We start from the raw sequence: 24,456 nt of genomic DNA on the forward strand, positions 1-24,456 counted from the left end.
AAATTTATGATATACTTTTCATAAATGACCCTCAGCAAGCTCCTCCTCCTGTCTCCCCACTCCTCCCACTCAGGGTGTCCTGGAAGGCTGAGCAGGTTGAAATGAACATTAAGGCTGCCTGTGAGGCTGGGACTGGAGCATACACTGAGCTATTTGGTATGGGAAGACGATTCTCTTTCTACTTTCTGGAGGAGCCCAGGGCCTGCTCATCTTCCTGGGGTTATTTGAAAGAGCTGTTGACAGTCTTTCCTGATGGAGGCATGAAATAAGATCACATGGCCCAGAGAGACATGGAGGCAACAGCCCAGGCTCTCATAACAGCACTGTTCATTTTTTTAAATCTGGGAAATGGGGCTTAAATTTCTCTCTACACCTTAAAAGAACCACAGTGGCATGGTTTGAGATATGCCACGTGAGACACAAATATAAGCAGCAAAGAGGACAACGATGATGAAGATCCTGACATGGGGTGCTGTATGGGGAGCAATGACAGGAGACGGTCCCATTTGGACAGTGATGGGTGGGGGACGGTTCAGTCTAGGCCTTGAGGTTGGGTGCATATCCAATCCAGGCAGTGCAGGCAGGTGACTGTCCAATCTGGACAGTAGCGGGAGGAAGGGTATCCAGTGACGGCAGGTGCTGCACAGTCTAGGCAGCTATGACAGGTACCACCCAGTAGTGAAGGCAGGTGCTGTCCCATCTGGACACTCACCTCAATGTTCATGCTGTTCACTTTGTCCAGAAGAGCAATGATCAAGCTGTAGAGATTTCCTAGGTACAGCACCAGGACCCTGAAAATCACAAGACATCTTGAGAAACAAGATCACCACATACAGGACCAGCTGTCTGGGCCCTCCTGAGAGTTCTAAGCCATCATGGACATGATACTAAGACAGTGATTGCTGCACATGGCTTTCTTTGAGTTACCTTGGTGTTACTGAAAAAAACACAGATTATAGAGCAGATGGGATGGCTCAGTGGGTACAGGTACTTGTGGTCATGCTAGACCTCTGACCTTGATCTCCAGGAGCCACAAGGTAGAAAGAGAAAACTGATTCTCACAAGTTGTCCTCTGACCTCCACATACATCATATGAATCACACACATATACAAAAATGTGCATACACACACACACACACACACACACACGATAATGTAAAAAACAAAAATCCCAGACTATTCAAATCATCTAGCTTCAGCAGGTGTGGATGGGGTTTGGAGTCTACATCTTTCCTAGGCGATCCCACAGTAGCCATCCCTGGACCAGCCAGTTAGAAACATGAGGGTAGCAGAAGAACATGGGTTCTGTGGGGCAATTTAACATCTGGCCCATGCTTTCTGGTCTGGAAGTTTACGACCTGGCATCATTCCACTCAGTTCTCAGCAGGTCTATGTTACACTCCCCATTCAAGGGACAAGAGAACAGAAACATGGAACGCTGAGAGTTGTCCAGTCCACAAGACTGAAAGGACCAGCATGCCACTTGTAGATCCCAGCACCCACCCTTGGAAATACCGGGTGGGCTCCACAGGAACATTAGAGGGGCAGATTACAGTCACACCATGCGAGCAGCTGCCAGTGAGTGGGATCCGCCTGTGGAAGTCTGTGCCAATCACTATAGACATGGTGTCTGTTCTCTCAGCGTGGGATATTTGGGAACCATCCTGGCATTGCCCACAATGGAGCCTTGGGTCTTATGGGAAACCTGGCTAAAGAAATAAGATGGGCAAGGAAAGTAGCCTCTGCAGATCCTTCACTGGGTCGGTGATGTGCAAATGTGGAATCAAATCCAGTGATAGGGAAACAGCTTTATCTTTTTTTTTAAAGATAGATCTTTTTTTTCAATTAATTTTTAAAATTACATAGTGTTCTGCCTGCATATACACCCACACGCCAGAAGAGGGCACTAGATCTCATTATAGATGGTTGTGAGTCACCATGTGGTTGCTGAGAAATGAACTCAGGACCTCTGGAAGAGCAGCCAGTGTTCTTAACCTCTGAGCCATCTCTCCAGCCCCAAACAGCTTTATCTTAAGGAGACTACTTTCACATGGAAACAATGACCCACACATCCACACCAGCCTCCTTCATCTCTATGAGGGTCAGGGAACGCCATGTGTAGGTAGACGGCTTCTCAAGGAGACATCCTTGCCACTTGCTTTTCCTCTGAAACTATGAAGGGACTCCCTGATGCATCACCCCAGGATGATCTCAGCATGTGCCTTAGCCTGTGTGGCCACAGCCCCTCCAATGGTACATGGCGAGTGCTGACGGAAAATGGGTCTGATGAGTTCTTAACAGAGCTGGAGCTTAGGGTTCTCACTGCATCTTGGATGAAAGGTATCCTGGTCTGCTGGTGAGTTAATGGGACTGAAATAATCTGTCTTGCTTTTATTTCCAAAATTATGTCTCATTTGTCTGAGGTTATGTCTCTCTGTGGCTCTGTTTCTCTGGTTTTGAGTATGAATAACGAGGCCGATCTGTGTAATAGGATTGCTGTTACACCAAATGCAATAATGGAATTGATTCTCCCCAGTGCCTGTGGGCAAGGAAGGAACTGAGGAAGGTACCTCTTATCCAGGCTGGAGAGGTGCAGAGTGGAACAGTGAAATAAATAAATAAATAAATAAATAAATAAATAAATAAATAAATAAATAAATAAATAAATAAATAAAACAGCAGGGTGAGCGGGCCCCAAGCTTTGCCCCTGGTCTATCCTGTGCTGTGGGTTTGGTCAACTCCTTGACCTTTCTAGGGATGTCTTTCTGTCTTTAGGGCAGTAGGATTTCAGGAGTCCAGGAACTGGAGTCTTCAAGCCAAGCAATACCCTCACCTATTTTAGTAAACAAAATGCTGCCAGACAGCCCAGCCCTTTGTTCGCCCTATCAGCAGAGGCTATTTTTCTGTTTCTCCTTTAGAGCTTGCAGTTGGGATGGAGATGTATGCATAGATGGCCGATTATAAAATGTTGGTGGCTACATCTTTTTCAGAAGGTATTTACTGACTCCAGGGTGGAAGCAATCCTTCTCAGAGTGGTCTGAGGTTTGAGGAGTGTCACGAGGTGTCACAGAAGATGGCCTAGGAGAAGCCAGTGTGGGCAGGGTGAGGAAATACTTAAGGGCTCTGATAGCTCCTATACCCTGCTCTTTACCAATACATCACTTCAAGTGGAGGAGAAAGAACTCCAGGGAAGAAAAGCAGGTTTCCAGAAAGCCAGCCCTTGCAATGTGGCGCTACCTCTCGAGGAGGCAGTCTTGGATGTTCTCTTGCACACACAGTCTGCTGCGGCTCGGGCCACATCTGCTTTTGACATCTGCTATTGCAGCCACTGGCTGTCTTGGTACAGCTCAGCGCATCATACAACTCTGTGTGGGGGTAGTTAGTAGCGGAGCATGGGCTGTCTCTCCCATGTCTGGCAAACAATGGGGGTCTATTTGGCCACTCAGAGTCCAACCACAGAGGGAATTCAATAATGAGGAAACCCAGACATGCATTCTATCATCTTGCTGCTCTTTCGTGTCTGCTTTTCCTGCCTGCTTTCCCCCCTCTTTCCCTCTGTCCCTCCTCCTCCTCTTTCTCTGCTTCCTCTTCTTCATTACCCATAATCTCAACTGTGTTACCCCGCATCATTCTGTTCTCTCCTTCCCTGACTCCTTTCCTTTCTTCTCCATTGCCCCCAGCTTTTCTTGAGCTATGTCCCTAGGGAAAGCTTCATGCTGAGTTTGGAGGAGAACCATGCCTTAGCTCTGCAGGGATTCTACCCCTTGTGGGTGGATGATGGCTGAGCACACTGGGGCTTATATACCTTGCTAGCTGGAAGCGCAGCGTTGTCCGTGGGTGGTACATCTCCAAGGCAGCGATGAGGTCAAAGGCAGACGGTGCTAGCATGGTGACAAGGGAGACCACCACACTCACCTGTGGAGAGAGCAAGTGTTTCTCAAGTTCCTCACACCAGTTTTCCTCAAGCACATTTGGTTTTCTGTATGGCTACCTACCATTCACAGGGACACCGAGTTCCTGTTTAGAAACTTCCCTTGAGTCTTTGAGAGCTATCCTTTTTCAGAAGGCTACCACCATTCCATCATGAGTTTGTTCCTTTCTGGAACTCTCCTTTAAGGTCATGACGATGCTTATGTATGCTGTCTGGGCTTCAGGAGCATTTCTGTCACATTTACCAATCACTAATTCATTGTATTTATACCTCCCTGACCTTGGATGGAGGATGGAAATAATTGCGATTATTATGATCAGAAAGGGGAAGGCAGAGACGTAATTGAATATCCCTCTGTACACGGGGGATTAATTATCTGGAGAACCATGCCTGGCTCTTGTTTGTCTGGACTTATGGCAAAAGAAAAGCGAATTTAAGCTGGTTCACAAGATGCTTGAGCTAACTTAAGAAATACTTCCTGAACAGATGTTTTAAAATTTGCCACATTATAAACGTGCAAAGAGGTACAAATTTACGTTAATCCACATAACTGGTATAAGATACAAGGAGGCCACCTGGTATACTCTCAGGTTCTAAGAAATGATTAGACACAGCTGAACACACACAGGACAGATGTATGCCCATCTAATGGCTTTTAAAGTGGATGCTGGTTATTTTTACCAGAGTAATCCAAAAGGTGGTTTGGAGTTATTTTTGTCTTTGAAATCTTGGTAGGTAAATTGGACCACACATTCAGGACAACAGTCTCAATCAGTATTAGAAATTCTGAAATTCCCCCTCCCCTCCTACTTGCTAGTTTTCTCTTTACAGAGATATTCACACAATTGGGGGTGGGTTGTTCAATACCCAAACTGTTGGTGTGGCTGGTTCTGGAAACTGCCAAAGTGTTGGATGAGGCAGCTGGTGGGATCGGAGGCACACACTGTGGGTCAGTGTGGTCACAGATGCAGGTCTGTGGGCAGAGCCTGAGAGTGTGGATGCAAAGGAATAGCAGTGAGCAGGTCAAAGCTGAACCAGAAGGGTCGGTGTGAGCACCTGGAGGAGTTCTTAAATGAAGATCTTCCAAGTCATTTCACCAGGACTTGATGCTGCTGGACCTGAAGACCCTGGTCCCTACTCTAGAACTAGCAGGCTATACTTATCTCTAGGGACATTTCAATGTAATTCACTAAGGAAGCAGAGAAGAGGGATGTTGTTACTACCTCTGCCCCCAGTAAAGTGCAACCTGCTAATATAATTGCTGGTCAGTGGGTACCTCATTCTTCTCCCAAAGTGTCAGCTCCTTCTTCGACTGCTCCAGCTTCTGGGACCTGTCTACCACAAAGTAGATGAGATAGATGCTCCCAGCCAGCGACAGGAGCACCAGGATGTTGGCGATGATTCTCAGGCAGACAGTCACCGCCCTGAAAAGAGAGGCAGTACCAGGATGCAGATGGTGCGACTTCGGGAGAGGGGCCTTTCCCCTGCTTGGGGTCCTCTCTGCTCTCTCCACCTCCAATTTCTCATTTCTGAGACATCAACATCTGATGTTGTAAACTCACTGAGCCAGCAGCTTGGAACTCTAAGAAACCATCAAACAGGATTGAGATGCTCGATAGCTTCTTCTGGCATCCATGCACACACATGTATATTCATACCTACACTAACCAATACATACATACCTCTCCCCTCCACACACACACACACAATTAGAGTCCTGTGATGTGGACAGGAATTCACATAACATTTCCAGCAGAAGAGGAATGGGGAAGGGGGAAAGACTGGCCTCCCGTCTTTCAGAAGGCAGTTGGTGGACCCACCTATCATTCCACACTGTGAGTCTGGTATCTGCCATGTATTTACTTGGCTACTAGTTGTCTTTCCCCTGGGTTGTGTGAGATCTCAGAATCTTCAGTCTTTGTCATCCCTGTGTCCACAGCTCTCAGAACAGCCCCCAGCACATCTAAGTACTTTGATATGAGTTAGATGAGCCGGAAACTCAGTCACCATGAGAAGGATTTGGGAACACACCTCCCTTGTTTGATTGTACTTCCTCTGATAGTGTAGGGAGATTATAAATCATTAATGATTCTAGAATTTACATAGAACATGCACCCTCCCCCCCTTTGTAAGTACTAGGCAACTGACTAGTCCGTCTATTCCCAAAGCATTTCCTTCTGTCCATTTTGGGTCCAGCCTTAGCCTGGTTTCCCTGAAGCCAATGCTCCAGGCAAAGGCTTGTCTGCAGAGAGTTGACTTGGGAAATAAATCCAGCCAGCAGGAGTGAAGGCTGAGGAAGTGAGGTGAGATGAGCCATCACCACGAGGCTCAGTGGTAGAGTCTGCCACAGCTGGACACAGCTGGAGGCCTTCCCAGGGTGATGGAATGCTCCCAGCATAGCCAGCATACGAGAGAAAAGCATTCATTCCATTTCCTGTGGCACAGGGTGACTCCACAGGTGGTCTCACCCAGAGTGTACCCAGCTTGTGGATGACAGTATATGAGTGTGGACCAGGACCCTGTGAGCACTTCCCGGAGCAGCACTGTATGTGTAGCTAGCCTAGGTATGAGCAAGCTTGCATAACTGCCTGGAGAAACAGAAAGGGCCAAGATAACTTGAAGGGGCATCCAAGAAGTGTACCACCCCTCCCATGAAGTCCCACTATTGGGGAGCTTGGGCAGGTCAAGGTGTTTCCCTTTATGTACACTTTTGCCCTTCATCTGCATAAAGAAAACTGATTCCCAAATGAAATGGTAAATGGTATCTTCTAGGTAAAAAAGGAAATATAGTGTGCTAGACAACGGGGTTATTCTTTTGGAAGGGGAACATCACAGACTCAGAGCTGTGGAGTGCTGGAACAGAAAACACCGAGCCAGCTAGGTCCACCAATGCCATCCTCCTGCCTCCAAAGCACACAGTCATCATTGCCAGGATCATACTACTCACAAGGTACCAGTTAGGAGGAATGTGATGTGGACACAATGGCTGGCTCCCCATGGCCACGCACCTGGCGTCCTTCCTGGTGATAATACCAGTCAAAGTATGCTGTGCCTGGAGCCAAGTGGACAATAATAATCCCCTCTTTCTCTGGTCTCGAGTACCTGCTGCATCTCTGTCTTCCTCTGCACAAAGTGATGAGGACCAGGACTTGAAAACTGGTTCTTTCTGGGTTCACCAGTAATGAATTGTTAAGTAAGACCTCTTGGGTCTAGAATGAACTTAAAGGTGGTGATCATTTTCAAATTCCAGGGGTCATTTAAACATTTGATTGGATATGATAAAGACATAGACTTTGTATCCCATTGTCAGGGATGCTAACGCAAACTGAGGTCTGTGCTTTTAGAGACTGTAGATGACTGTGGTGGGCTTATGCTCTAGTCTCTGAGAGGCCTGATGGGGCCCATCCTGCCATTACACTGGAGAGGATGTGTTGGTCAAATAGGTTATGGGTCAGCTTTCTGGGTCACTGGGGTTTATGCCAGGGAGGGCTGGAATCCACCTCTCCCAGCTGCTTGCATACAGCTCTTTCTAGCACTGCCCCAGTAGCCATAGCTACAAATTTAACAGGACCATGCAATGAGGCAGGTGGACATGCCTTTCCTAATGAGGACAGGGCCATTGCCCCTTCATGGCAGCATCCTTCCATTCCACTGGGTCTCCGTTTAAAGATCTCATGGCAAACCTGGCCCCCAGTAGGTCATCTCAGAAGGCTCTGGTTGTGAATGGGATGCTCCTTGTATCTTAGGAACTCAAAGAATTGTTTCTAAATAAAATTAATCCTAATGATACTCATGTGTCTTCCTTTACTTAGCAAACTAGATATTGTTACTAAAGATAGCCATTTTATTGTGTAAGTAAAAGAACAGAAAACTGGTCAGTTTCAGACCCTCTGTCCAGGTGCAGAAGATACAGAAGGCAGAAGCACTCCTAGAGACAGCTATGGGAAAGGAATGAGGTTCCCACAGGTCACATCACTAAGGAGACTGACAACAAGAGGAAGGAGGAGCTGCCTGACAATTATGAAAATAAGTCATAGATAACTCAATAACTCTTTGTACCAAATGAGGCAAAAACTAATGAATGGGCATATTAATACTTACATGTTTTTGTTTTTTTTCTTTTCTTGCTCTTCCAGTATGGCCTCCTGGAAGGAAAAACACAGGCAGCATTAGAAGCCTAGCCTCAACCAATTATAACCACTAGGAGTAAGGTATCCAGCTGGGCATGGTGGTATACCCTATAATCCCAGCCCTTAGGAGGATCCACTAATAAGTATGGAACCAGCCTGGGTCTAAAAGAAAAAAGAAAAACAAGAACATCAACAAAATCATCCCCCCACAACTAATCCACTATCTTAATTCTTATCTTCAATGGCTATGACTTTCTTCTATAAGTTCCTATTGACAACAATGAATTAGATATCAATTATCTAATAATTAAACAAAAGAACAGAGAGTGGGAAGAAAGAATGGAGAGAAAAGGCTGTGATACTTTGGATCATTGAAATATTTTCCCCTCAGAATAAGGTGTCCTTTAGTTGCCTATGACATTCAGCTGGCCCCATCTCTGACTGATTTTGATCACATTGACTTCTAAGTTAAAGATAAAAGCTTATATACATATTGTAGAAGAAGTATTTCTTCATTTATAGACTTTAAGAATCCACCATGTAAATTATAAAAAATACACAAATCAAAAATTTAATAAGAAACAATATATAGAAATAAAAGAGTCGTTTTGAGCTTTTATTCTTAACTTCCTATGGGTTCTTGAGGTACATTTCCTGGTCAAGTTGACCTCCACTGGGTCTGTTGCCCTGGGTGGGGAGGAAAGGGAGTGTGCTGGCTCGGCCAGCAGGGGGTGCAGACTGTCTTGCAGTCTTGATAGTCTGGACTCTGGTGCCGCCTTCACTCACCTTAATGCTGTTCACAATGGCGGCTGTTTTGCTCTCTGCAGCCTCGGGGTTCCCAATGAGGTAATCCCAGGCACAAAATACCCTCCAGCAGAAGGTGTAGTTTTCGTTGGAAGCACTGGCCAGGCTGGTACGGGAGTTCTTAGCCATTCTGCAAGAGAGGCTCCCATCAGTCACAGGATTGGGTCTCAGGGATGGGGCCGCTCTCTCTAGGATATCACAACCTGACATGGAAACTTTGTGGGACCTGGGCAAAGCTGTCCTCTGGCACAGCTCCTCCGTCCCTGCTTGGCGAGCAGAGCATGGGCTGCACTTTAACCACACTTGGACCCTCAGCTCATCCTTTCACCGGATGAAAATGGCAACGGTAATTATTGCATGAGTCCTTCTGGTAGGCATTCCCATTGGCACAGTGGTGACCAGCGGCCATCGAGGTATGCTTGTCCCGGGAGACCTCATGTCTGCAGCTGTGATGGTAAAGTGGTCACCATCCCTCTGAGATTCAGCCGTGTTCCTGTCGCTTCTGCCTGTGGTAACTCCTCCCCATGGGATTCCCCAAGAACTGCCCAGTTCCTCCTGCACAGGACATTCCTTAGATATTTGAAGGCGGGAGATTCCCCTCTCTGCCTTTTAGGCCATCATTGGCTTTCTTCCTCAGCTACATTTCATGCTCTCACATTCTGTTCTGAGTTGCTTTTAAAGAGTAACACCTAGTAAAGGACTGGAATTGTTCTGATGGGGTCTTGAGGCCGCCACCAGGAGCTGAGCTAGAGAGACCTCAGTCATCTGAAGCAGGCTTGCAAGCCACTGTACATCTCTTCAAGTTTTGTGGGTTTGCCTATTTATTTGCTGTGTAGTTTCTGATCCCAAACACCTCTATGTGTACTTTGCTGCTGGGACAGTGGGGCGGGGCAACAAGTGGGTGAACGTACAAAGGAGACCACAGATAGCAGCTGAGGTAATGGGGACCAGGCGCTCCCTAGGCTCAGAGTTCCTTTGTCTACTCACATCTCTCTCTGTCTCTGTCTCTCTTTCCCCCCAGCTCTACACAGAAGCAGAGGATGTTCATCTGGAAGAAAGCCTAGTAGCCTGGTGCTTTTCTGAGCCAATGTGTGCAAAGAGGAAAAGTGAGTTGCCCCAGGGCTCTGGGTGAAACTAGTGGAGCTCACAGTGGGCGCTGCAAGACTCTTGACTCAGGCCACTTTGCTCTCTTTTATATGGTGACCTCCTCTCAATGATGGACAGGAGGCATCAATGCTTTATCATCCGGTCACAACCAAAGAGAGCTGTCTGCTTTCAACCGCCTCCAGTCACCTAGATGTCATTGATCATGTCTTATTAGTGCAACTAAGGTATTTTCTAAAATCACACACTACACATAAATCACTACACTTGTCTCTCCAAACCCCTTACAGAGCCTTGCACAAAATAGTCAATGTACAGTAAGTGCTGGTTAAAATTATATAACTCTCGAGCCTTGGTCTCTTCCTCTACAAAATGGCCACAGTGACTCATAACTTTTACAGGGCTGTTGACAGGATGATGTGAGATCATCAAACGTGTTCTAACTGAACTCCAGACATGGTTTTGAGAAATCGACAGTCATACTTTTTTAAGAGAATGATGAAGCTGTAAGCAAACACTGCCATCCCCACCAGGAAATATGCCAAGGGCAGGCGGTAGCCGGCTCTCCCAATCCTCCTCTCTCTTCCGTAGTACCCGTAGAACAGGACAGAGTACTGAAGGTAACCCTGCAAAGAGAGCCAAGAGTCATCTCTGATCCCCAGATCCCAGAACTGTGGCCCTTTCAGCCCTTCCGAAGGCCTGGGTGTAGATGACATTAGCCTTACCCCCAGGGACCAGACAGTGTCCAGATCCTGTGCAGACATGACCTGCTCCTGGGGGATGGTCTTGCTGGCTGTACTTCCAAAGGGCTGGCCTGCGATCAGCTGGTAAGAGAGGAAGGGCTGAGATGTTCCTCTGGGCTAGGGGACTAGATAAGAGGGATGGTGGATTCCCCATGTGCCTGTGGAGATGCCATGAGTAGGGTTTGCTTGCCTGTGCTATTACTGTGTAAACCCATGTGAGAGGATTAGTAGTGGCTTCTGTGGCTAGATTGCTGAGGTTCTTCCCGGAGGAAAGGAACAGTTCTGTTTATAGGAAGGAGTTCAGTTGGAATACTGGGGAGGCAAACCATCGTCTCAACCAATTAGAGTGTGTCACCTCTTCTTGCATGACCGGAGAGATATGGATAGGAATGGTTTTGACACCATTAAGCAACTGGGCGAAATAATCAAAGGAAAACCAACATAATATGAAATTCAGATTTCACCCTCACTGGTCTCTGCCTCGCTCAAACCTTCTTTTGTGATACACGGCAAATCTAAGCAGTGGTGACTGAGTCTGGTACATTCCCGTTCTTCTGCGGAGAGCTTGCCATGTCCTGCCTAGCCTTCCTATGATGTCAATGAGGGCAGCAGGTTATAGCGCCTGCCGCTCTCGCACGCCTTGCACCTCCTGGCACAACTCTTACCTCAGGAATGACAACAAAGGCACCTGTCATCATCGTGAGCACTATGTTAATTCCGAACAACCACCTCAGGAAGATGAAGTAGGAGGCCACGCCAGATCCGAAGTGACCTATGGGCAGACAACACGAGAGTGGCTCGGCTCAAGCCTCACGGAGCAGAAAGCCTGCCTCCAGCGGCACTGCATTCACCTCCACCAGCAGCACACACAGGAAGAGTGGTGTTGTATTGACGCCCCCCACCGGCTGGGTCAGCATCCTGTGCCTGGTCTCCAGCTCTACGTACGTACGAAAGGCTAGCTCTAGTTCACCAGGACCGCTACCTGATAATGTTCCTGCTGCTGTACTCAGCTAGCATGCCAAAAAAAAAAATTATTAACTTATGCATGTTTTGGAAAGTTAGAAACTTTCAAGACTTTCATATACTTCTGTCCTTTTTTTTTTTTTTTTTTTTGGTTTTTTGAGACAGGGTTTCTGTGTAGCTTTGCACCTTTCCTGGGACTCACTTGGTAGCCCAGGCTGGCCTCGAACTCACAGAGATCCGCCTGACTCTGCCTCCCCAGTGCTGGGATTAAAGGTGTGCGCCACCACCGCCCGGCTACTTCTGTCCTATTTTGAATCACTTTGTGCATTCCAAGGTTTCTCTAAGATGCTTTGTCTAAATTTCAGCATTAAAAATATCAAGGTGTTAACAACCAAGGAAGCCAGATAAAGGGTATATAGAAACTCTGTAACCTTCTGTATATACACACTTCCTCTAAATTTCAAGGTAAGAGAGCATTTAACTCCATTGTAATATCGAACTTGATTTTTCTAACTTTCCATCTAGTCTTTGATTTTTTTTTATGTATGTGAAGTCTATTTTCTGAGGCTGGAGAGATGACTCAGCAGCTAAGAGCATCAGCTGCTTTTCCAGAGGACTTTTGTATGATTCCCAGGATCCACATGGTGGCTCACAACCATCTCCACTTCCAGATACCCTCTTCTGGCCTCTGTGGGCAATGCACACATGTGGTGAACAGACACACATGCAGGTAATACTCCCACATACTTGAAAAGAAACAAATCTTTAAAAAGCATTTTCCAATAAGTAAATTAAAAAGCAGTTTTCTGGACAACTTCCCCCTTCACTTTTATGATTAAACAGGTCTCTATGCTAAGGTCTCATTTCTTATGTTTTCTTCAATGATTTTCATGATTTCTGACTGTATATTCATACTATTTAATAGAATATTAAAATGAAAGGACTAGATTTACTCTTTGAAAGGTCTGAATCAATTGTCCTGGCAATATTTACAGAGTGATTTCTATTGACTCCAGTAACAGTTGGGTGTAGGAGTAGTGGTCTGCCTTCTTATCTGTTTCTGAAATGTTTGCCTGTTCCTTTGAATGTCGGTCAGTCCCCACACAGTGCTGCTCTGTGCTGTTTGGTTTTTAACTTTTATTAATATATTTTATTTACCTTTTGTTCATGCAATTTCTTGGGAATATTTTCTTTCTCCTGTCTCCCAATCTATCTCTAGGATGTTTTCCTTCTTGCATTTTATGATCATGTGATCAAGGACTCTAAGCAATACACTGAGCATATTTGTGGAATTGCATTAAATTTGGGAACTGATTTTTGGGAAAGTCTCCAACTTTGAATAAATGTCCCCCTGTCTTTTCAAAAGAACATCATCATCTTGGCTCCAGATTGATGCTTTTCTTCACTTTGGGACATTTTAAAGTTTGTTTATCCTCTGTGCATGTGGGCCAGGAGGAGAAAGGGATTTGGAGTATGATTTATTTATTTTTAGCATGGATCTTCTAAATGCTCTCAGTCTTCTATAAAAAACATGTATTTTCATGTTTATATCTGGGAATTACATCTTACTTCTCCTTACAGTTTTTCACTGATCCTTCAGAGTTGCGCTCTCTGACCGAATGAACGCACTAGGAATGAACACGAAGCCATGGCTGAATGTAGAAATGCAGCCTGGGGACTTTGCCCTTTCTGGGAGGTAGTGAGGGCACTAGGTCTTCCATCTCTTCATCCCCACATGAGCAGGGTCTCCAGCTGTGTAAGTACCCTGGCTGACTCTATGCCATAAACGGCCAAGGCTCACCAGACGCCTTAGGCTGCGTGCTGGCCACAGCTGCACATCCGCCTCCACTCGTCCAGTGGATACTTACTCTCAATTTTCTTTATCCTCATTTCCCAGGGAATGAAGATGACCACAAAGTTACAGGCCAAACGGGCGAATTTCCGCCAGAGCTAGACAGGAGAGGCCATGATTAGAAAACGTCTCATTCATAACCTTGGTAATGGCCAGGGCTCTGGGGTTCTGGGTAGAAGAGGGGCTCCCGGACGCACCCACAGAACCTTTAATTATGGCCACTAAACATTTCCAAGACCAAAGTAGCCCTGTATTTTCCCTGTGTCCTGACCAGGCAAGGTACACCAGTTTGCACTCTGTGCTATGGGGTCTGCGTTTCTTTTTGGAGACAGACTCTTATGAATTCTAGGCTGGCTTCAAATTCACTGTGTACTTACATATAATCTTGAACTTCTGATCTTCCTGTCTATATTTCCCAAGTGTGGGGACCCCACAACATCAAGTAAGTGTGATGCTAATTGAGATCAGGACTTTGCACATGCTAGGCAACCACTCTGCCACCTGAGCTACACCCCAGCCATGAGATCTATATTCTTTCTTTCTTTCTTTCTTTCTTTCTTTCTTTCTTTCTTTCTTTCTTTCTCTCTCTCTCTCTCTCTCTCTCTCTCTCTCTCTCTCTCTCTCTCTTTCTTTCTTTCTTTTTTTTTTCCGAGACAGGGTTTCTCTGTGTAGCTTTGCGCCTTTCCTGGAACTTGCTTTGGAGACCAGGCTGGCCTTGAACTCACAGAGATCCGCCTGAAGACGTGCGCCACCAACGCCCGGCTGAGATCTATGTTCTTTTGGGTCAAAGCCTGCCTTATTCATGGGTTGAGGACTAGGAAAGTGGAAATCACATGAAGAATGTTATCTCAAGATACCCATCTGACCCAGGCACAGACTCCTAGTAGCTCCTAGTAGATTTATAGGTGAGTGGAGCCTATAAATCCATTTGATTCACCAGCTCCCCAGATGATTCTATCTGCACCCCTTTTTAAAAGACCAAAAGTCTAGAATCTACCCTGAAAATGAGCTCTACCCCAGATTCATCTTGTATCCTACAAGCTAGTTCCTGGCCTTGGTCCTGGTCAAAGCTGCCAAGAATAAGCTCGGGAATTTTGTCTTGTGGACTTGCCACACCATTGCCAAGAGTATGAAATCATTACTCTCCTTCTCAGAGGAGAACAAAGCAGTATGTGGCCTATGCCGGCTCTGCTCTCCAGCAAAACTGACAGGTTATGCATTCTAACACACAAACAGCCCTGCTTTGTGTTGGAAGCAAATGATATCACTGCACAAGGAAGAGCCACAAATGTAATTACCGCGTCCCCAACTGTAAGACAGCACACAGTCCTAACACAGACTCACAGGATAATGTCATTCTGGATGCATCTGCTGAGGGCAGACGGCTGCTTGCACATGGACATCTGAGTTTTATCAGAAGTTGGAACTGTCTTTAGCTCATGATTTGAGAACCAAGTCAACGACAGGCGCTACTCCCATGAGCAATCACACAGACTGCATGTGAACAGCCAGGAGCAGATATCTCTGTCTCTGAATTCTCCTTGTTAGGGTCACTGGTCTTCCTTGACATTTTCTTATGTCTGCCTGGCACTATCTGCATTTTGCACACTTGCCTCATATCCAGAGCCCAGAAATACACCAAACTTTCTGACCCCTCCCATCCCTATGGTCCTCAAAGGCAGGGCTGCTCAAGCATCCTTGAGCAAAGGCCTGGGCTTAGTGAGCATCAGGTCTCTGCACTGTTTTAAGGTCCTGAAGTCACGGAAGCACAGGGCAGGAGTCAGATCTGAGCTCCAGTTCTCACTATATGCCTGTCTTATCATGAGCCCCCAGAAAGTTCTTTTCTTTCCTCGGGCAGCCATCGGCTCATCAGTAGAAGGATCAGCAGAGCTCAGGGAGTGGCACCCAGTCCTTTTCGACTTCAATGTGAGGGCCATGGTGACAGCCAAATATAGGGATGAAGCAAGTGCCACTTACAGGTAAGGGGTTGAGTCACTCAGGAAGGGTTCTGGATTATTCTCACAAAAACTTTCCTTTTCCCCATGAACTAAGCTTACCTATAACATGCACCTGATAACAGGTGGTACCCAGGACTAAGAGCCAGGTTTGGCGTAGTTTGAACTTGCTGACTCATCCCCCCTTCTGCAGTTATTAACGCTGGGTGCTCCTAACCTACGGGTGATGACTGGGACAATGGAGGCTTCTGGGTTCTAGACACAGCAGGAGAGGAGGCTGGCTGGGCCTCACACGTGTGTGCTCTTTACCTCTGCTCCTGCTGCTTGGTAGCCTCGGGTCCTAGTCAACCTCCCTTCAAACTTCAGTACAATCTCCTTTGCTCGTCTGAGAGAAGAAAAACGTAAAAGTTACCACAACTTTATCACATTCAACATTTTTCAAAATATGAGAAGGCACAGCAGGAAAAGAATACCAACCGATAGAGGAGGAGAATTAACATATTACATTTCCTGACTTTTGCTAGCAAGAAAATGCCTTTAAAACTATTCTAAGGGGCTGGAGAGGTGGTGTAGGAGTTAAGACTGCTTACTGCTCCTTCTGAGAACCCAAGTCCTCATCCCAACATCCACATGGTGGCTTACAGCCCCCTATGATTCCAGTTCCAGGGGATTGGATGCCATCTTCTGACTTCCACAGACACCTGTACACACATGGTGCACAGAAAATCACGCAGGTGTGCTCGAGCACACAGGTGTGTGCACACGCACATACACACACACAAATCTTACAACTGTCATAACATTTATGTGGGTGAACTAATTGGAAATAGTGAATTCACACCAGTAGTTATGACTGAATTTCTCCCAAGTGCTTCTTAGGCTGGTGGCTGGCTGGGGATCACAGGCTTTGAGTATCCCAAGAGCAGCCAATATACATCAGCTCCTCCACTTGACGACTTGGCTCTTTCAGGCATTTCTTCCTATTGTATTTCTTGAGGTTTTATGTTTGCGCGTGTGAATGTTTGTCTGCATATATGTTTGTGTACCACATGAATGATGCAGTGCCAGTGGAGGTCAGGCAGTTAGATCCCCTGGGACTGGAGTTATGGACCACTGCAAGCTGCAACTGTATGTCCTGGGAACTGACCCCAGTTCTCTGGAAGATCACTGTCTCCCCAGCCCCTTTCAGTCACTTCTTTAGGAGTGGAAGCCATACCTTTCTTCAAGGAGCCTGCTTCAAGAAAGGGGCACTGTCAAGTTAATGAGTGTAACAAAGCTGGGTTTATATGCCAATGAACTTGACCTCTGCCTTTCAACTGCTGGGATTAAAGGCACATGCCACCTTACCCAGAAAATACTTGATTCTTAAAAATGGACAGCATTTGGAATTGGAATAATTTATTTAGTCAATAAAATGCTCTCCTTACAAGCATGAAAACATGAATTCAATCTCCCAAATCCACATAAAAATCCAGGTGTGATGGTGATCACTTGGAATTTCAGTCCTGGAAACAGGCCAGTTGACCTAGCCTGCTTGGTGAGGCCAGATCCAGACAAATAAGACACCTGTTTCATAAATGAGGTTGAGAGAGTCCTGAGGCATGGCACCAGAGTCCATCCTCTAGTCTCCACAGTATGTACACAGGCATGTGCCTTCTCTCTCTCTCTCTCTCTCTCTCTCTCTCTCTCTCTCTCTCTCTCATACACAAACACACAACTATGCACATGTACATACACACAGTAGGCTGAATTCACTGGGATAGTTATGGTTAAAATAATAACTGAATGAGTAACAGGGTTGGAATGTGAGTGTTAGCACCATGAGCTGAGCTGATGTCAGAGGCTCTCAGAGATGCACACTGTTCAAATAATCTAATGATTACAAACACACACACACACACACACACACACACACACACACATAATAATCTACCCCAAGGCAGAGCTACTCATCCACCCCCGATGATCAGCCTCTCTGTGGAGTTACATTCAGTGTTGAAGAGCTCAGTTCCACTCAATCAGTTTGTGGGTTTGACAGGTTTATTTAATAGGGCATTCCTGTATGTACTTCCCCAAGCTGCCCTGACAATACCCACTGAACATAAAGCCTTTGGGAGCATAAGGGACAAGTCAGTTCCTGTTTCCACAGACAAGGTGACCTCCCCAAATCATTACTTCATCAAATTCTGGAGTTTAGACTTCTGTTCCACTAACTGCAATACCTTAATTGCATTTTGTTTTTGTTGAGTCTGGGTCTCATGTGTGGCCCAGGCTGGCCTTGAACTTGCTATATATCCAAGGATGACCTTGAACTTCCTCTTCCTCCTGTCTTCCCCTTCTGAGTTTTAATTCCCTCATTATTGTAGCCTACCACCCACACTTACTGGCTCTACTCTGATCAAAATAACAGGTACAGAAAGGATGAAAGTTGATGTCCTAGCCCATGCCATGCCCATCACACTAGGGAGCTCTTTTAAACAGATATACAGTATGCATGTAAAAAATAAAATACTGCACAAGTCAAAATGGCAAATAATTCCATCTTATTTGTATGTATTTTTTGCATTCTTATTTTGGGTCAAGGACAGTGGAATATAGACATGCATAAAATGTTGAGGTTTGAGAGAAGCCCCCAAGAGAGATCATCAGTCACATATGCAATCATCAAGAGCATTTATTACTTCCAACATGTTGGGGTGGCAAATTGTGACCCCAAAGGGAGGTCACAAGCTCCTTTTAAGCAAAGTTAGGAGAATTCCAGGGAGGAGGGATTAATCTGGTGCTAAATGGTGGAGGAAAGATTAGTCTGGGGGCTGATTGGTGGGAGGCTCTAGTGGTTAGGGACCTTCCAGCTACAGGGTAGGAAAAGCTCTCTTTAGCCAACAGACGGCTGTGGGGCACCTGCTCATTGGTTGCCCTTGAGTTGTGGTCTTCCAGAGGACTGTGTGCTCAGCCCCAGGCAGTTCCAGTAAACCGAAACTAAGGCCTGGTCCCTGGCAGGGCTTTAGAAACCTATCGTGGATATGGTCTGGCTCCCCAGCCCTCTCATAAAAGAGCTGTCCTAGAAGGGCTTCCTGCTCAGTAAAGATGACCCAGCTGTCAAGATGCAGTGCTGAAGAGGAGGTCACAGCAGCTCTGTGGTGGAGGATGACAGGTGTAGAGAGCTAAGGGAGGGGAACACAACGCAGGCCCAGAAACAGGGAGCAAGCGTGTGTGGCGTCAAAGACAGATAGCTTTTACTGGTGTTGGAGTCCTTCCTTGATTTCTAAGCAGTCAGGGTTCAGTGCCTTCTGCAGCCTCCAGAGATACCAGGACAAGCCTGGGTGGATCCAATTAGAGCAGTGGTGCTCCAGTAGCTTTTCAAGGTAAAGAGCAAGAGACACGGGTCACAAGGGGATGACAGAGGAGCCTTGCTGTCAGCCTGAGGTGTGGCCTGCCTCTAACAGTTTTGGAGCACCGGTGAGTCAGGCCACGTGACTGAGTTCACCAGACATCCGAGTTTGTGTTTTATTCCTGAAGTTATCTGAAAGAATGGTAAGCAGCTCTGTTCTGGTCTCAATATTTAAAAGGGTTTAATTTGGACTGGGGAGACGGCTCAAGGGAATGAATCGCATCTTAGTGCGGGTTTTTATTGTTGTGAAGAGACACCATGACCCAGGCAACTCTTACAAAGAAAGCATTTAATTGGAGCTGGCTCACTTACAGTTTCAGAGGTTCAGTCCATTATTATCATGGTGGCGAACATGGAGGCATGCAGGCGGATGTGGGGCTGGAGCTGAGAGTCTTACATCTTGCAGGCAACAGGAAGTCAACTGACAAACATGCTGAGGGAAGCTTGAGCAAAAGAGACCTCAAAGCCCGCCCCCAACAGTGACGCACTTCCTCCAACAAGGCCACACCTCCTAATAGTGCTACTCCCTTTGGGGGCCATTTTCTTTCAAACCACTACACTTGCTTATGGTGTTATCATGGGAAACTGAAGTTGGATACCCAACCCAGGTAAAAGCTGGGCACAACAGCGTATATTTGTAAGCCTAGCACCAAGTGGGTGGGAGAGGAGACATGATATAGAGAACTCACTGACCGGCTAGTCTAGCTGGAATAGTGAGCTCCGGGTTCAGTGAGAGACTTTGCCTTAAAGAATAAGGTGGAGAGTGACAGGAAGATGGATGACGTTGACCCCTGGGCATTGCACATGCAAGTCAGCTCTCTCTCTCTTTCTTACACACACAGACACACAGACACACACACACACACACACACACACACACACACACACACACACACACAGTTTAACTTCCCATTACTCAGATAAAAAATTGTCATTTTTGAATGGTGTTTGAAAGTTCTGGTAGAACTTAATCGTCTTTAGCTTTAAACTGATTGCCCCAAAGATTACATAAGATGTCTATGGTTAACACAGACCTGGACTTGGGGTTAGAGCATATAGCTTATTTTTCTTAATAAATTTATTTATTTACTTATTTTATATCCTGGCCACAGTTTCCCCTCCCTCCCCTCCTCCTAGCCCCTCCCCCAAGTCCCCTCTGTTCCCACCTCCCAATCTACACCTCCTCCTTTTCTGTTTCAGAAAGGGCAAGTCTCCCATGGGTATCAACAAAACATGGCATATCAAGTTGCAGTAAGACTGAGTACCTCCCCATGTTTCAAGGCTGGGCAAGGTGACCCAGTATGAGGAGTAGGGTCCCAAAAGCATGTAAAAGAGTTGGAGACAGCTCCTGTTCCTACTGTTAGAAGCCCCACAAGAGGACAAAGCCCCACAACTGTAACATATATGCAGAGTGCCTAGGTTGTCCCTTGCAGGCTCTCTGGTTGTTGGTTCAGTCTTTGTGACCCCCTATGAGCCCAGGTTAGTTGATTCTGTGAGTTTTCTTGTGGTGTTCTTGACCCCTCTGGCTCCTACAGTTCTTTCTTCCCATCTTCTGCAGGGTTCTCCAAACTCTGCCTAATGTTTAGCTCTGGGTCTGCATCTGTTTCCACCAGTTGCTGGATGAAGCCTCTCTGATGACAATTGGGCTGGACACCAATCTGGTCACAAGAGATGGCCAGTTCAGGCTACATATCCACTATTGCTAGGCATGTAAGCTGGGGTCATCCTTGAAGATTCCTGGGTGACTCCCTTGCACCAGAATTTGACCTGACTGGGAAACGCCCCCACTTTGCAGTAGTCTCTTTCAGCACTCTCCCACTCCATTGCCCCACCCCCAACCCAATCGCTCATGTTCTCACCCCCACCCTCAATCCTCCAGGAAATCTCTTCTATTTTGGGCACTCACTGGCTGCATTTGCTCAGGCTGCTTTCTTAAGGTCTCAATCGATCTTTCTCATTTGACAAGTGGGCACAGCACTGCCCAGCCCACCCTCAAAGAATGGAGATGATGAGATCCAGAAACAGACCTGGGAAGTGGGCAGATGAGAACCCACTCTAGCCTTTCGAGATGAAAGTGTGAATGTCTTTAGCCAGAGGGGCCTTTTGGTCAGACTGGGATGCAAATCTCAAAAAAGGGTGATTTGATAGGAAGATGCACCAGCCTGATAGACGGGAGGTATGGAGGAAAAGGAATGCACACTGACATCTAGAAAACCACCCAGAAGAGCATGATGGGACAGTAGTTCTGGATACACAGGAGGTGCCTGAACAGCAGTTATGGGGATTGCTGCACAGTAAATTTATCCTCTAAACATAATGCTCACCACCACAGCTCAGTAGCATCAGTCACGAAGACCATGCCGCCAGCTTCCTTATGGGATCTGTGGCAATCACTCCCTTCTTAGGCATGCATATTCCATATTGAACACATAGCTGACACCCACAATGCTCAGCACATCTAATGTTCAATAAACTCAAACTTCAGAAGTTCAAACTTGAGTGGACAAAAGGATTAAGCTAAATGAATATCAAAAAATGCTGGGGACCTGGGATGTATTTCAGTGGTCCAGTATGGACTATTATGCATGAAGCCTTGGGCTCCATCCTCAGTGTCACAGAGATGAGAGGAGATAGAGAGGGTAGGGGAGACTGGGTTCATCTCTGGTGGTGTCTCGCTCTGGCTGAGAGGCGCCCCAGGCAATGTTTTTGACAGCACTCTGAGTGCTTAGCTGTTGATATTTTCTGCAACACTGTTGCAGGAGGTAGGAGTCATTGTTTACCACCACTTCTGCTCCAAAGAGAGGATCCTGGATCTGGAGAAATGAGGAAACTTGTCCAACGTCAAACAGCTGGAGGTGGAAAGAGGTAGTATTGGAATTCATAACTATAAATTAACTTTGAGGGAATCGGAGTCTCTAACAGACTCAAAATATCCTAATAACCTGGCCACTGAAGAGAGTTCCTTCCCAGGAGAGATAAACCAGGGAGTTAAGGGCATGTATCTTTGATGCTGGCTCTTACCTGTCTCCTGTGAGTTGGGAGACGATGTGGAAATCTAGTGTTCAGAAAAGAGATTAGAAACCCCAAACTGTCTGCCAACACAGCACACAGCACACAACACACACACACACACACACACACACACACACACACACACACACACACACACTCTGTAACAGCTACGTGACTAGATGGTCCCTTCAAGCATCTTTGGGACTTTTCTGAGTCAGACGCCAGAGAGTCACAGTTCTCGCATGGCTCTTCACCCCAGCTTCCATGGGCAGGATGTGGTTGTTTATCATAAAGTATATTCCCTTTTATTAATGATTGCCACAGAGGCCTTACCTCAGTGCCCGCAGCTTCTGTCCCATGGTCCAGGGTCTGCAGCGGATATTTGCCATGAGATCTTTCTGGAACTGTATATTCTGGAAGATTTGTTCCGGATCATTGCTGTCCCCCGTTTCATCAGCATTAAAACTGTCATCCGAGTTACTGAATGGAAACGGGGCGTCATGGAGGAAATCCGATTATAGCATTGCTTCCAGCAAAGAGCATCTTTCTTGAGTAATTTCTGCATCTCACTATCCTGGGGTCAACTGTATGGCGTGTGTGTGTGTGTGTGTGTGTGTGTGTGTGTGTGTGTGTGTGTGTGACTGGGAGTCAGCAGCCCACTGAAACTCATTTGTGGGATTCTATTACTTCAGTGGTCGGTGAAAAAGAATGACTTCTCAAGGTGAGAGACATCAAAGGAGAGAGCAGAGGAGGATTTCCCTGTTTGAGTTCACTCTTGAGGAGTAGCAGTTTTGGTAGGGGATACAATCTCATGTATAGGCTCACGGAGGTGACCAGCCAAATTTAGAGGAAGAATGTCTCCTTCTCTTGCACTGAAGGCCAAAGAAATGAACACAAACCTGTATCACCTAGAGATGCCTCTCTGTTCACTTGTGTTCATTTTAAACATTTTAAATCCAAGACAAGAGAGTTAGTAAGTGGGTTTTTTTTTTCAAAGAAAACATGAGTTAAGTGAATGCATGGGGCAGACTCCCCCAGGGCACAGCAACTGTGTAGAAGAACACCTTTTCAACTTATAACAGAGCCTTTCCCTCCTAGCTATATTTAATATGTAACTCAGTACATTTTTTTAAGTGGAGATGAATAATCTATAGCTTTTTAATGAGAAAACATTTTCTTTAATTCTAATTGAGATGTCTTTTATTTCCTTGAAGGAAAAATTTCTCCAGAGTTAGCGGAGGTTTCAGTATTTAACAAAAACCATTCCTGACAAAAACCTAACACATTCAGTTCCCACCCTTGCCCACGTCTAAGTCACCAGAAGCCTTTCCAGTGAACACCTGATTTGTCTGAGGTGACAGGTGTCTTGTCTGCTCTCTTCCGACACTAGCAATCAAGGAAGCAGGGACAGGCAGAAAAAGCCTATGGTGGAATTGGAGGGCAATAAAGTGCACGCAGCATACAGCTCCTGTCAGCAACAGCAGCTTGCAGCTTCTCCCTCTCCGAGCATTGCTGTGGTTGACACCCCGGTTCCATGTACCCCAGAGAAGTAAGTGTATGCATTCATTTTGGAGACCCCAACAGGGCACTCACCCAAGCAGCAGAGAGTCCTGGTAGAGGTAGCACTGGCTGGCGTTTCTCCGGATGCTTCTGTAGCGCTGGGATGCCTTTGAGGTTTTCATGAGGCCTGGTCTGCTGCCAGTGGTCCCTGGGGATAGCCAGGGAGCTGGGATGCTGGGAGCCTGCAGGCAGGGGTCTGTTCTGAATGAGCTTTTGGAAAGGGGCCTGCAGAGTTGATCTGCTCTCCTCCCTCAGAAGCAGGAGCAAATGCCAGCCTGCATCTGGTGTTGGGGCAGAAAAGAAGCCAGGAGGCCAGCCAGGGTCATACATATGTAATAGTGAGGAGGGCGTGCCCATATTCATTGGCTGGGATCTGGACAGTAGGAGGCGTGGCCTGGTGGTCTAGGGATGACTTGGTTCTTCCCAAAGTCTATCTGCAATCCTCTCTGCCCAGACAGAACTCAGAGACTCGCAAACTCCACTGCATCTCACCGTGACTGATAGTCACTGAATGCTTAGGGACCACAGAAGGCAGGGTGAGGTGTTCTCATTCTTGTCTCACCAGAAGGGACTGAGAGACAGCAAGCACACAGCTACCCAGGCCCAGACAATAGTGTTCTGTTCTTTTTCCCCTCCCTTCACATCCTTTTGTTTTTGTACTTTGAAAGATGTCAAGCTTACAGAAAGTTGTCGCCGCAGTACCATAAACATCTGGTTACTTCCAACACGGATTTACCACTTACATTTTGCCACGGTTGCCTTAATTCTACCCACATTTTCCTTGCCACCTACCATTTGCGAGGAAATGCCAGAAATAATGGCATTTCAACCTTAAAGACTTCTGTGTTCTAGTAATAAAAACAGAATTACTTTATAGTTTTACATGTATTAAGTGTGGACATATCAATACATACAATGACACCATAAAACTGAGTTTGAGAAATATTAAGGTTTTTTTAAGGGCTGGAGAGATGACCTAGCAGTTAAAAGAATGTGCTGCTCTTCCAGAAG

At 46.3% G+C, this 24,456-nt stretch overlaps 1 protein-coding gene across 1 annotated transcript in view; it reads right to left on the reverse strand.

Annotated features, from left to right (window-relative positions):
* Tmc3 (transmembrane channel like 3) overlaps positions 1 to 23,727 on the reverse strand; it is a 41,398-nt gene extending 17,671 nt beyond the window's left edge. Inside the window, 12 exon segments of the mRNA XM_028873816.2 lie at positions 713 to 791; positions 3,806 to 3,915; positions 5,208 to 5,355; positions 8,033 to 8,076; positions 8,848 to 8,995; positions 10,453 to 10,595; positions 10,695 to 10,793; positions 11,378 to 11,484; positions 13,544 to 13,625; positions 15,792 to 15,867; positions 22,219 to 22,365; positions 23,479 to 23,727. Of these exon segments, the coding sequence (XP_028729649.1) occupies positions 713 to 791; positions 3,806 to 3,915; positions 5,208 to 5,355; positions 8,033 to 8,076; positions 8,848 to 8,995; positions 10,453 to 10,595; positions 10,695 to 10,793; positions 11,378 to 11,484; positions 13,544 to 13,625; positions 15,792 to 15,867; positions 22,219 to 22,365; positions 23,479 to 23,567 (1,272 nt within the window). The 5' untranslated portion in view covers positions 23,568 to 23,727.
* Between the last annotated feature and the right edge of the window lie 729 nt (positions 23,728 to 24,456).

Source organism: Peromyscus leucopus, chromosome 1 (assembly GCF_004664715.2).
Source record: "Peromyscus leucopus breed LL Stock chromosome 1, UCI_PerLeu_2.1, whole genome shotgun sequence".
NCBI classification, from domain to species: domain Eukaryota; kingdom Metazoa; phylum Chordata; class Mammalia; order Rodentia; family Cricetidae; genus Peromyscus; species Peromyscus leucopus.